Below are 14,574 nucleotides of genomic sequence, written 5' to 3'. Positions count from 1 at the left end.
AGCCTTCCACAAGCTTCCCACAATAAGTTGGGTGAATTTTGGCCCATTCCTCCTGACAGAGTCAGGTTTGTAGGCTTTTTCAGTTCTGCTCACAAATGTTCTATGGGATTGACGTCAGGGCTTTGTGATGGCCACTCCAATACCTTGACTTTGTTGTCCTTCAGCCATTTTGACACAACTTTGGAAGTATGCTTGAGGTCATTGTCCATTTGGAAGACCCATATGCAACCAAGCTTTAACTTCCTGACTGATGTCTTGAGATGTTGCTTCAATATATCCACATCATTTTCCTTCCTCATGGTGCCATCTATTTTGTGATGTGCACCAGTCCCTCCTGCAGAAAAGCACCCACAAAACATGATGCTGCTAGCCCCGTGCTTCACGGTTGGGATGGTGTTCTTCAGCTTGCAAGCCTCCCCCTTTTTCCTCCAAACATAACGATGGTCATTATGGCCAAACAATTCTATTTTTGTTTCATCAGACCAGAGGACATTTCTACAAAAAGTACCATCTTTGTCCCCATGTGCAGTTGCAAACCGTAGCCTGGCTTTTTTTATGGCGGTTTTGGAGCAGTGGCTTCTTCCTTGCTGAGCGGCCTTTCAGGTATGTCGATATAGGACTCGTTTTACTGTGGATATAGATACTTTTGTACCTGTTTCCTCCAGCATTTTCACAAGATGCTTTGCTGTTTTTCTGGGATTGATTTACATTTTTCACACCAAAGTACGTTCATCTCTAGGAGACAGAACGCGTCTCCTTCCTAAGCGGTATGACGGCTGCGTGGTCCCATGGTATTTATACTTGCGTACTATTGTTTGTACAGATGAAAGTGGTACCTGCAGGCGTTTGGAAATTTCTACCAAGAATGAACCAGACTTGTGGAGGTCTACAATTTTTTTTCTGAGGTCTTGGCTGATTTCTTTTGATTGTCAAGCAAAGAGGCACTGAGTTTGAAGGTAGGCCTTGAAATACATCCACAGGTACACCTCCAATTGATTTAAATTATGTCAATTATCCTATCAGTTGCTTCTAAAGCCATGACGTCATTTTCTTGAATTTTCCAAGCTGTTTAAAGGCGCAGTCAACTTTGTGTATGTAAACTTCTGACCCACTGGAATTGTGATACAGTTAATTATGAGTGAAATAAACAACTGTTGGAACAATGACTTGTGTCATGCACAAAGTAGATGTCCTAACCGACTATCCAGAACTATAGTTTGTTAACAAGAAATTTGTGGAGTGGTTGAAAAACGAGTTTTAATGACTTTAATGAAGTGTTTGCAAACTTCCGACTTCAACTGTATATAGGCCTAATGGAAAATGGCTTACAACTGGGCTATTATTAAAACATGTGATTTCTGGCCCTTCAGAGGGCTGAATATCTTCATGATATCATGTGAGCTGTCTACCTTGTAGTATGATTTTAGAGTGCTTTGTTGCCTGTACAATGTCCTGTTTTCCCTTGATTTGAAGATACTGGTGCGTTCAGAAATGGTTTGAGATGTTGTCATGGGGACCATGGGCTTGACAATGGCCTGCTGCGATTTTACCCCTGGGAGGGAAGCTTTCAGGGCCCAATGGCCCACCGTTGCTAGGAGATAATCCAGCGAACTCGTAATAGTAAACACACACATGCAGACCTCATGTGCACACGCAGCATCATTTCAGATGCTGACAAGCATTCAGGAAGCTGTTTGTCGCAGCTGGTATGTAGTAGATAAGTGTCCATGTCACCCACTACTGAAAAAGGCAATACTTTAGTCATTTTCACACAGAATAAATCATATTTGTCCTTTCTTTCAAGGTTCCAAACACCGTGGATCTAGACATGAGTTATGACTGAACGCTAAGTGCTAAACGTCAAAGGGAAATCAAGTCAGCGCCATCATCAATCTGCTTCATAATTTAGATAATCGAGATCTTTCAACCTTCACCTTGTTGAACCCACAACCAATTCCTATGGGTGACCAAATTTGAAATCTATCTATAGAAAATAAATGACAAATAAACCAGAAGCACATGTGGGTTTCTGTGAGATGCTTTATAAAAACCTCCTACATCAGATAACTGTCTAAAATGGAATGTGAGAGCAGATAACTCCCCAGGAAATGCCTGGAGAACAGCATTTCTCCAGTCAGACAGCACAGATCCCTTCCCTAAATGTAGCTACTGCTACGCTAACATGTCGTAAAACAGTGTTTTGCAGCTTTGATAAGCTTTACTGAACTTGTCAGGAAATGCATTGGGTAGGCCTACTTTGCACTGCAGTGAGTGAGTAATTGGGTAAAAGATTATGTTTGTGGAGAAACATGTTTGATGTCTTTCTTGGTGTCAACAAAGGTTAATTTTTCATGTTTCACACAGTTAAATATGTATGGGTTCACTCCCGGGGCGATTGAAAAAATTACAAAGCTCAAACTTTGGCCTGCTAAATAGATCACCATCTGTTTATGCATTAGGTGCCAAGTGTATTTCATATTTCATTCAAAACAAATCACTTGTACCCAGATGAGTTTATCTGTATTAATTTTGCAATACAGAATAGTTTTGGAATGAGCACCCAATGAAGCATCAACATATTCTAACTGCATTTTGTTATCTATGATTAGCTTGGGTAGACTATGTTCTAATCGCAATGGTTACCAAACTGTGGGATGACATTATTAGTGCAAAGCAACAAAAAAAATGGAATAGATTTTCAGGATGGAAAAAATGCTTTCAGTGTCAACATAAACGACTAAAACCAAATCGAAAGTATTTAGAAAAGATAATTGGACCTATATATTTCTCAAAAAAGTACCTATATCTTTGAAAACTTACAATAAACTAAACATTCTAGACAATTAGTCCCCCATTGACTTTGTTATAATGTTTGAGCATAAGAACACAGGATTGGCCATGTAGAATTATAGAAAATGTGCTTATTTTTTTTTTATCTCAGCTCCATGGCAGGATGTGTGGAATTGCAGGAGATTATCTTTGAAACAGCAATATCTAATTCTTTGGTCTGTGTATGTTTTTTCACCTTTCAACCCTCATGGTGGGTCATGACTTAAAAAGGCATGTCAATTGGCTGGTCACGAAGGAAAAAAGTTTGGGAATCCCTGGCCTACTGCACCAAGACGGGCATTGGGCAGGAGTTAATGCTCTACAAAATAGCTACTGTTAAACAAATCTTGGCTCAGTACAGCAGAGTCCTGTTTACTTTCACTCAAACATTTCAACGATGATTCAGATGTCTTTAAAACTTCCACTTATCAACATTTTTAACATATCTAGTTAGTCTTGTATGTTCAAAGCCCTTTTTTCTTCAACTGTTCTTTCCCCCTTTCTATTTGATTGGTTGGTATTTTTGAAAACTAGGTCCTCGGGCCACTTGGGAAATGTCACTAAACTCTCTTTCCGTGAGTCTGTGGCTGAGCTCAAGAACATCAGCAAATTCTGATAAGGCTATCTTCGTAATTTCACATTAGAATTTACAAATGTCAAATATTTGTCTGTATTTACAGTGAAGAAATGAAAGTACATTTTGGTGCTACTTCGTACACGACTACTGTCGTGGAGGGATCCAGTTTTTAAGAGCTGCATGGTAAGTAGTTGCTCCATTTTCCACATGAATGAAGTACTGTGTTTACCCTTCTGCCTATATAAGAATCCAGCCATTGCACTACAATGTGTTGTACTGTTAAAGTCTAAAAAACAATATGACTGCCATTGTACGGATTGTGTGGAAACATTTGGCAGGTATAGCCTAATTTACCAACTTCATTTTCCACAGTAAATATCTCAATGAATAGTTAACTCTGTTGAGTGTGAAGTCATCTTCTCCATTTACTAAAGTGTTATGGTGTGTTCTCCACAGAGAAGACGAGCTCTCTTTACCGTACCTGTGCAAACACCACCCGTGTTTATGTTCTCGTTCTCCTGTCACACTGCACACATCCTTTTCACTGTACTTTTCCATCCTCATTAAGCAAGCACCGAAGCACTAGACAGTGCATCTAAAATTAAAACCAGTCATGTTTTCTTTGAGACAGGCTACACAGCCATGAATGCTGCTGAGAGAGAGAGAGAGAGAGAGAGAGAGAGAGAGAGAGAGAGAGAGAGAGAGAGAGCTCTCTGTGATGGTGACCTATTTGCTTTGTATGAGGGAGACTAGTTTGGCTTCTCTGCAAGGCAGCACAGTTCCTCAGTCAGGAAATCATGCATTTTATTAAGCTTTTTTGAGTTTCTTTACAGGTCAACTATTCTGGAACAATGTTATTACACTATGAACAGAGTTATGACACATACACAGTCAGGATTAGGTTGTGTGATATTTTGGTTGAGTGTCACTTATCTGTCAGTTAGAGAGTCATGCAGGTGACCATTTAGAGAGGTGAAGTCTGACCAAGGGGCCAGATATCGCAAGTGTCATAATGCCAAGCCTATTTCACACAAGATCTCACTCAGATTATTCACCAAAATCGCAGCCACTGAAATATCAAATATACATATTGCTCTTGAGAGACATTTACCCTCCAAACAATACTATCACTCCCTAAACAATACTACCACTATCAGATAGAGCAGTTGAAGACACATAGCCACCTATAATAATAATAATTTTTGGGGAGGCTTATTTTTGCCTTGTTACACACAAGTGTGTGATTGAAATGAGTTTCTTACATATCCCAACTCCCCCTAAAACACCTGCTGGGAGTAGGGTCACAATTGTCCAGCACCACTGGAGCAATTGGGGTTAAGTGCCTTTGTCAGCTCCAGGATTCGAACCAGCGACCTTTCTGTTACTAGCCCAATGCTCTAACCGTATATCGGTCAGATGTTGGTTTGAGGATTTTTTTAAATCGTTTTTCCAGAACCAAGTTCTTCTTTCATATGCACCAGTGCGGTAGGTGAGTTTCTCCATGAAGTATACGGTACTTCTCTTTCCACGATATTCCCCAAAGCTCTCATGTGTCTGCGCAACCTGCATGCACTCAAGAAGAGGGTGGGGGTTTCTAGTCCTGGAATGTGTCCGTGTGCGCGCCCCCGATCTTGTCTGATCGTGTTGCGCGCTCGAGGGCGAGGGTTTGCGCGGTAGCGCGACAGGTCTGTGTCTGGAGTACAAGGAGGGAGGGAAACTATGGAACGGGGAACGATGGCGGTGAAGAAATGACAAGTTTGGAAGTATACATTTCACAAGAGTTGTCTACCGAGGAGTCTTCCGCGCATAGGACGATGAAACAAGTGGCCTTCGGAGGTAAAAATGTGAAGTTAGTTCATCTGTGTGCGGGAAAGCTCCGATGTTTTGCTCTCGATTTACTTTGAATTGTTACAATGAAACTGATCACCGCTAGAGACACTTTGTATCGAACGTGTTCCTCACAGGCGCAGTGGAAACTCTTCAACTGACTTTATTATACATTTGACCGGTTAAGAATTGGATACTTGAAAGCCCATTCAGTTTAAATAATAAAATCGACTGTAGCCTGTTGTTATTTATAGCATAATTTATAGCATATCTTTACGCAATAGCCTACAATAAGCTAGTAAACTCATAATGTTGCAGCATGGTGTGTTTTAAATGGTTACTAGTGTTAGATAAAAAAGATAAATGTTTTGAAATTCAGTGTGGCTAAATTGATTGATATCCTTTTATTAAATTAAAGAAGTTGGTCTACAACGATGTACAGTAGTGGTGGGGGGGGGGATCCTTTACTATGAAGTTGCCCGAAGTATACGAGGGCTACATAAAGTTAATATGACACTGGTCCTGGCTGGATAGGCTCGGATTATTCTAACCGCTTGGTTTTGAACGTGTTTTTTGCTATTTTCTTTGTAGATGGCCACCACATTACGCATGATTTGAGGTAAGGGCGCCGGAGAATCTCAGCGGGGCCCTTGGCACTGGTCGAGAGAGAACAACAATAGTGGAACAAGAAACAAGGAAATACTTAGTTATATCTCTTCCCAAGACACTCCCTGTAAATCTTTTGAAAATGATAAAAGCCGAGAGCAAAGGAGAAAGGACTCTGAGGAGTGCGTCGCCGCATAGAAATGCATACAAGTCCGACTTCCATGCTATCAAGTGCTCATTTGATGGGACGAAATCCGAAGGCGCTGCAAAGACGTATGCAAATGGCTCTGGCGACACCCGGGAGGACACAAGGGGGAGGCCTTTTGGCAATCGGGTGAACAAGATAAAGAATATTTTCCTGCAAATGGATGGTCAGCAGCAAGAGAGTCAAGAGGTGAAATCTGATGTGTTGCTGGTCTCCCCACCAAAGGTACCATTTGCAGTCATCGCACACAAAACAAGCTTGAGCAGTGCCACTAGCCCAGAATCTCAAAGTTTAGACAAAAACCCCAAGGGAGAAGATGTCGAAATTGACAAAGCAGCTTTGGCAGAGAAGTTTTGCTCGACCAGAAAGCTCTTTGAGAGGAGCCTCAAAGAACAACCCGCAGCGGAGAAGTCTCCCAACAGAGTTGTAAGCCGGGTGTCCCTGGGCAGTGTGTCTGATGGGGGGAAAAGTACCAGGAGATTGTCGGGGTCCACTGAGACGAGCAACATCAAAACAGAGCCTGTTCCTACGCCATTGGTGAAAAACCGTCTGGATGAGAGGAGCGATACTGAGGAGACAAAACACGTGTCCAGGTTGTCGCTGAATGCCGGACCCATGTCCAAGCGGCTAGACAACTTCATTGTGGACAGTGACGACGCGGCAAAAGCCACAGAGATGTCATCTAAAGTATGCGGTCCCACTGATCGCTCACTGCCTACGTCTCTGACAAGGGAAGGCTTGTATAAATCCACCACTCCAACTAGTGACGCCACTAACAAACCCACCTCCATCGTTACCGGTGTCATTCTCAAACCAACCTCCCCAGTCACCAACGCCACCCGAAAACATATTTCCCCAACAGCCAATGCCACCCAAAAACCCATCTCCCCAGAGCCCATATCCCCAGGTGGCCAAAGCTCTTACAAGCGCTCCCCCTCAACCAGTGACGGTTTTAGTAGGCCATCTGTGAGTAGCGATGGAGTAAAACTCTCCAGCCCATCCCCCGGGAATCAAAAACAGACTACCATGATTGCCAGTAGTGTTTACAGTAGCAACAGGGCCAAAACCTCAGACAGTGCCAAGAGTGATGGGCATGTGGCACAGAGTCTCACCATGGAAAACTCACCTGCCCAGGCCTCATCTCTGCCTGGTATGGTCCGGGCTGAGCTCGTAGTGGTCCAAAATGAGTCATCCGAGAGCGAGGAGAATGATAATGAGAATGTCGAAGACAATGTTTTTGAGGAGACGAACGTGCACCCCCCAAAAGAGCTCAAAGTTGAGCGGAAAGAATCACCACCCAAGGTGATCAGTCAGAATGACGACCCCCATCGGCAGATCTTAGAGAAAGATGAGGGCAAGGAGACTGCGAGGACACTGGAGAAGGAAGGAGGAAGCCGAGTTGAGGAGTTGCGGCAGTATGAACTGAAAGAGGAGAGGAGGGACGACACAAGTCCTGCAAATCAAACTGGGGCTTGCAATGAGGAAGAGGTGGATGAGGAGGTTGCTGAGGAGGAGAGTGAACAGGTGGAACAAAGAATCAGGGGCAAGGTTCCCCCAGTGGTGTACGGCATAGAGAACGCAGCATTTGTGGACGATAGGGATACTGACCAGATCCTCGAGGAGGAGGAGGAGGAGGAACAAGAGCAGGAGGAGCAGCCCGGTGAGGAGAAGTATGAAGAGGACTTTGAGGATGCCCCTGGACTCTCGGATGAGGAGGAACCAGAACCACGGAGGAAGATCAAGTTCTCAACATCTCCAATACGGGTAAGAATGTATTATTTAATTTTAATCTAAACTGAAGTTCATGATAATTGCTTTGATTATTCAACTCTTCCAGAATGCAAACCTTACAATAGGGTTTCATAGCTGGCTAACTCTTGTCTGACCTTTTAACGGTCTGAGAGAGGTCGGTTGTATATGTGGTAATATACTGGACAATGTCACCGTTGGTGCACTTTTGGATCTAACTTATTAAGCATTAACTTCGCTCGGTGTTGAAATATTTGTGGAGGGCATTCTTTGGTGCGTTGACTGACAGATCACACACAAAATGAGGATCTTTGTCCCACATGCTGATGTTGTTATGGCTGCTGTAGTAGTATAGTATCAGGCAAACCGTGTAATGGATGAAAACCCAAACTATGGCGCGTTTTTAAGCTTCTGTAAATACTGAGACATTGCCTAAAGCTGACGTGTCTGAGAGTCACACATTTCTCCTATTAAAACTGCATAGGATCTAGGCTAGTAATAGTGGAGACATGTTTGCGGATGTCAGTCCGGAATGCTCCTAGGGGTATTTTTGGAAACATTGTTGACATTACATAAGGGCTATGAATGAGGACAGCCGGGAGGGAACTGGAGTGACGTGTGGCGGAACCTGACTTTTACTGTACAGTGTAAACAACCTCGTCGTGGCTCCTCCAGTGACTTGTAGGGTGGTTGGTTATAGGCCTCCTCCTTGAGAAGGATTCTTTCCACTCACTGTTAATCAGCCATGCATACTTGGGAGGAGGGACTCCCAAGTCGTAGATGTTCATTCACTCGTATGATCTGATTTACAGACCGGTGCCAAGTCATTTCACGGTGCCAAGTAATTTCATGACAGTGGTATGTATGTATGTATGGAATTCTTGGTTTTACTATTTAATCTCTACCTTTTACAAGCAGAACGTAAATCCCTTTTGGGAACAAATGACACACTCCAGAAATCCCACCCATGTATTGTGTTAATGATCCGCCAGGTCTATATGCTCAGTTGGTTGCCGGTGAGTGATTTAAAGATGGTAAGCTAGAGGGTATTATTATCTGGGCCTGTGCCTGGCATTACCAAACAAATGATGTCATTTATTTGATTTTTTCCCCCCCATTACCACTGGCAATCATGTAAACAGCATTAACATGGAGTGGGCTGGGTTGGGTGCTATCTCCTATTATCACCACATCTAATCAACATTTTGGTAGAACAGGGGAAAACAAATCACTTCAGGGCTTTCCACAGCCTGTGATCTGGTCAATGTTTATCCAGAGCCTCGAATGTGTTATCTGAGGGTGTGTATGGCCCCCAATTGTCCTGGTAGGGGTTCCGAGGGAGGAGGTCCTGGAAAAAGGGGCCAGTAGCTGACCTGGAGGACGACACGAACAACAGTGCGCTGCATCTGTCCCGGGGATGACATGGCAGAGATTGGCTCGAGCTTTACACTTTACAACAATGTGTTGCATTGTCTTCCTCCTGCTCAGTAACAGTTCACATATTGACAGAGCTCAATAACCAGTCCCTCCAGGATTTTGCAATTCTGCGAGAGCTCTCAATTTTAACCAATCACTGCATAAAATGGTTTAATCAAGCAAAACGTCCCCTCGTCAGCGCATTTTCATGATAAATTTGGCAAAATCTTTGCAAAAAGCTAAATCAAGCATTTTGCCTCCAACTCGTTTAAAAAAAATGTTTAAACGGCACAAAATCCTGGAAGAACTGAGTTAAAGCTCATTTATGCTTTATCCGGCATACGATCAAGAGGCTCCATACAGAGAGTGAGACACAATTGTGAAGCCTCCGGAGGCTTGCGGATGCCAAACCAAGCTCCGGAGCACATCGCTGTGCACCTCCCAAATGTTATAACAATGTGGAGAGCGCCGTATGGCTCCGCATTGACATGATTGGTTGACGGTAGGTGGGGGTGGTACGTCCTGTACTAACTTCTGCAGAGGCTGCATCGCAGTAAATGCTGTACTCCCAATACGGATGCGGAATGACCATAAATCGGCTTTAGTACTGACGGGGGAAAAATATCGGTATAGTTATATATATTGGATTATTTTGGATTATATATCGATACTTTGACTCCAACATCAATTAGTAAAACATTTTTTTAAAACAATATACATACATGCATACAGTACCAGTCAAAAGTTTGGACAGATCTACTCATTCAAGGGTTTTTCTTTATTTTTTACTTTTTAAAAATAAGCCTGGAGGTGTGTTGGGTCATTGTCCTGTTGAAAAACAACATAGTTCTCACTAAGCGCAAACCAGATGGGATGGCATATCGCTGCAGAATGCTGTGGTAGCCATGCTGGTTAAGTGTGCCTTGGATTCTAAATAAATCACTGACAGTGTCACCAGCGAAGCACCATCACACCTCCTCCATGCTTCACGGTGGGAACCACACATGCAGAGATCATCTGTTCACCTACTCTACATCTCACAAAGACACGGCAGTTGGGACTAAAAATCTAGGGTAGCCTAGTGGTTAGAGCGTTGGACTAGTAACCGGAAGGTTGCAAGTTCAAACCCCCGAGCTGATAGGTACAAATCTGTCGTTCAACCCCTAACATGGCAGTTAACCCACTGTTCCTAGGCCATCATTGAAAATAAGAATTTGTTCTTAACTGAATTGCCTAGTTAAATAAAGGTAAAAAAAAATGCTTGTGTTTCTTGGCCCAAGCAAGTCTCTTATTATTGGTGTCCTTTAGTAGTGGTTTCTCCGCATGAAGGCCTGATTCATGCAGTCTCCTCTGAACTGTCAATGTTGAGATGTGTCTGTTACTTGAACTCCGTGAATCATTTATTTGGGCTGCAATCTGAGGTGCAGTTAACTCAAATTAACTTCTCCTCTACAGCAGACGTAACTCTGAGTCTTCCTTTCCTGTGCCGGTCCTCATGAGAGCCAGTTTCATCATCGTGCTTGATGGTTTTTGCAACTGCACTTGAAGAATCTTTCAAAGTTCTTGAAATGTTCTGCATTCACTGACCTTCATGTCTTAAAGTAATGATGGACAGTCATTTCTCTTTGCTTATTTGAGCTGTTCTTCTGTATACCAACCATACCTTGTCACAACACAACTGATTGGCTCAAACGCATTAAGAAGGAAATAAATTCCGCAAATGAACTTTTAACAAGGCACACCTGTTAATTGAAAAGCATTCCAAGCGACTACCTCATTAAGCTGGTTGAGAGGATGCCAAGAGTCTGAAAAGCTGTCATCAAGACAAAGGGTGGTTACTTTGAAGAATCTCAAATATAGAATGTATTTTGATTTGTCTGACACTTGTGTGATTTCATAGTTTTGATGTCTTCACTATTATTCTACAATGTAGACAACTGTAAAAATAAAGAAAAACCCTTGAATGACTAGATGTCCAAACTTTTGACTGGTACTGTCTATATATTTGACTGGTACTGTCTATATATATATATATATATATATATATATATATATATATATATATCTTCTGACCTCAACTAATATATATCTATATCACACACGCACACAGTGTATATACAGTGGGGAGAACAAGTATTTGATACACTGCCGATTTTGCAGGTTTTCCTACTTACAAAGCATGTAGAGGTCTGTAATTTTTATCATAGGTACACTTCAACTGTGAGAGACTGAATCCAAAACAAAAATCCAGAAAATCACATTGTATGATTTTTAAGTAATTCATTTGCAGTTTATTGCTGGCCCATGTTGACTCCAATGCTTCCCAAAGTTGTGTCAAGTTGGCTGGATGTCATTTGGATGGTGGACCATTCTTGATACAAACAGGAAACTGTTGAGTGTGAAAAACCCAGCAGCGTTGCAGTTCTTGACACACTCAAACCGGTGCGCCTGGCACCTACTACCGTACTCCATTCAAAGGCGCTTAAATCCTTTGTCTTTTTTATTTTATTTTTTCCTGAGCCTTTTATTTAACTAGGCAACTCAGTTAAGAACAAATTCTTATTTACATTGATGGCCTACCGGGGAACAGTGGGTTAACTGCCTTGTTCAGGGGCAGAATGACAGATTTTTACCTTGTCAGCTCAGGGATCCAATCTAGCAACCTTTCGGTTACTGGCACAACGCTCCAACCACTAGGCTACCTGCCTCCCCATTCACCCTCTTAATGGCAGACATACACAATCCATAGTTCAGTTGTCTCAAGGCTTAAAAATCCTTCTTTAACCTGTCTCCTCCCATTCATCTCCACTGATTTGAAGTGGATTTAACAACTGATGTCAATAAGGGATCATAGCTTTCACCTGGTCAGTAGGTTTTGTACACTGTGTGTAGTGAGCAATATGGTACCTGAAATGGCAATAAAATCACAGTATCGACATGCAATACATATAGAACAGTGAGAATCGCAACAGTGTGGGTGAAGACAAATTCACCAACTTGTTCGGCAATTCAAACCACTGCAAACTCCACCATCAAACACCGCTTCAGTAAATAATGAATGAATGCATTTCTTAAATGTATGATCACCAGTGTTTTTGTCCCGATAACACAAAGATTAGAGGGTGTCTCCGTGTTAGGACTAAGCCCTCAGTGTGATGAGGGAGTATTTCTTACCAACACAAGGATGAGATTTCTCCTGCTATGTGTTGACTCCGAAAGGGAACGCACCAAATGGAAAAACACCTTCAACGATTAGATTGCAAGCAGGAATGGGTTTCTCTTACAATACTTACCATTTTGTTTCCAAAGTGTAGCCTTACAAGGTTAGAAAGTCAAGTTGTGTGTGTGCTGTATTCGTTCCCTCTCAAATGGAGTACCACAGCATGAGTCATAATACCCATAAGACCTGGCGGTCAAACAAGGAAATGGTTCCAATCGTTTTTCCACCATTCATTTGTTTTCCCCATAGGGGATTTTTTAGAAACACTTAAAATAAGGGCTGTGTTTCGTGTGAGCATACCCTGTTGTGGTGGTTTGGTAACCATTTAAATCTCTCTAGGACAAGGTGATGGGCAACCCTCCTGTAGGATTGCACATTCAGCAAATCAACGGGAGTAATTCCCTTTGAGTCCGTTTACCATTCACTGTGTTGGTTGTGCTCATAAAGGGAATCAAAACTGCAGAATTGGCAGAGAGACCACTCTGGAAATGTCACGTACTTGTAGACTATATTGTTCCAAACGATCTTGTCTTTTAAATTGAAACAAAATCTAAAAGAATAGTTGAGATATGAAATAATGTATAAAGTCAGTGAAAATGTGTCTTTCTGAATCTAGACATACTCCCTATGTTAGAGCACACTGTGTGGAGTATAATGACACCAAGATGTTGTCTGCATTATGTACGGTTAATTTAAACAAATATTTATTTATTTCACCTTTATTTAACAAGGTAGGCCAGTTGAGAACAAGTTATAGATGGGCTGTGTACAGGTGCAATGATTGGTAAGCTGCACTGACAGCTGATGCTTAAAGTTAGTGAAGGAGGTATAAGACTCCAGCTTCAGGGATTTTTGCAATTCGTTCCAGTCATTGGTAGCAGAGACCAGGATGGAAAGGCAGCCAAAGCAGGAGTTGGCTTTGGGGATGACCAGTGAAATATACCTGCTGGAGCATAGGGTCTTACAGGAGGCATGTAGAAGAATAAAGTGGCCACTTTCATCATGACATGAAAAAAAAACTATTGTTTGTGATAGATGTAAAAAGGCATGTTAAATATTTTACCTCCCAGTTAAATTCCTAAGTGAGAATTGCCTGAACAATTGGGAGATACCTGTGGAATTGCCCATTTGACAGTTTGATCTTCATCTTTAGCCTAACTGAAGCATCTTTCCTTTGCATCTCCAACACAAGTCTGTCCTCGCCTCCAGCGGCACATTACGAATGACGTCCTAGTTCCCTTTTACTAGTAGTGCTTGACTGGGGGGCTTCCATTGACAATGGCTCTCTCCCCCACCAGTCGTGCCCATCCTTTTCCCTCCAACAGTGTGCAGGTCTGAGCTGGCCCTGTCACGGCGGACCACTCTGGAGCCCTGGCCGGCTATCAGAGGAGAGACAAAGTACTTTGTGCTCCAGCCTGCAGCAGGATTAGGTCTCTGTGTGTAACCTGAGCCTGTACAGAGAGGTTGTCATCTGAAGAAGAAAGGTCATCTTTGTCAAGCTGCTGCTGCAGGAGACTTCCATTCGGAACATGTCCCCTAACCAAATTCAAAAGGCACTTTGGAGTTACACATGTGGATAGACTGTTTGTTTCCCCCTGTTTTTTTTATTTTATAGATTGTAATTCATTCAGGTGAATTGTTTGAGAGATGCATGTATTTATCATCATATTCCATCAACTCTATAGTTCATCTGTTTGTTCTGTTTGATACCGTCTTAGAGGTAGAGGTAGTCGGGTGTTTTTACTTAGGGAATCCCAACTTTACATGACGTTCCTGACCCGCGCTCGTCAGAAGCTGAGTATTCCAAGCAGAAGAGCCATATTGATTTAAAGGTTAGGCTTATCTATCTTACTAGGTGACACTAAGGACCCTTTTTTAAAAATGTGTATTCTCAGTCTGCTGTACTACCCACTGGCTTGTTGACACGTGCACACTCATTCATATTCCGACAGTATACGCCAGGAAGCGGGGCGGACTGCTGCTCCTCGATTTACTGCAGTCTAAATCGCTGTATTGCTGAAGGTTCCTCAGTCTGTCCGTGCGTTAGTACAGTGGTGGGGAAATATCTTGGTAGTGTTTGTCTAGCGGACCACTTTAATGGGGCGTTGGATATACTGCATTCCCATTGCAGCTGTGTCAGTAGTA

The 14,574-nt window shown here is 42.5% G+C and overlaps 1 protein-coding gene across 4 annotated transcripts in view; it reads left to right on the top strand.

Annotated features, from left to right (window-relative positions):
* Window positions 1-3,423: 3,423 nt before the first annotated feature.
* The window catches only part of LOC109871312 (neurabin-1), a 35,106-nt gene continuing 23,955 nt past the window's right edge, over window positions 3,424-14,574 (top strand). For 2 of the 4 annotated variants that reach the window (XM_020462144.2, XM_020462141.2), the window contains exons 1-2: window positions 5,047-5,242; window positions 5,825-7,808. In XM_020462144.2, the coding sequence (XP_020317733.2) occupies window positions 5,982-7,808 (1,827 nt within the window). In that variant the 5' untranslated portion in view covers window positions 5,047-5,242; window positions 5,825-5,981. Of the gene's footprint in view, window positions 3,590-5,046; window positions 5,243-5,824; window positions 7,809-14,574 lie in introns of those variants that run through there. The other 2 variants (XM_020462142.2, XM_020462143.2) reach the window with 2 other exon arrangements.

The sequence above is a fragment of the Oncorhynchus kisutch genome, linkage group LG26 (assembly GCF_002021735.2).
Source record: "Oncorhynchus kisutch isolate 150728-3 linkage group LG26, Okis_V2, whole genome shotgun sequence".
Classification (NCBI taxonomy): Eukaryota; Metazoa; Chordata; class Actinopteri; order Salmoniformes; family Salmonidae; genus Oncorhynchus; species Oncorhynchus kisutch.
Note: the sequence above shows the minus strand (reverse complement) of the source record. Positions and strands in the feature narration are given on the sequence as shown.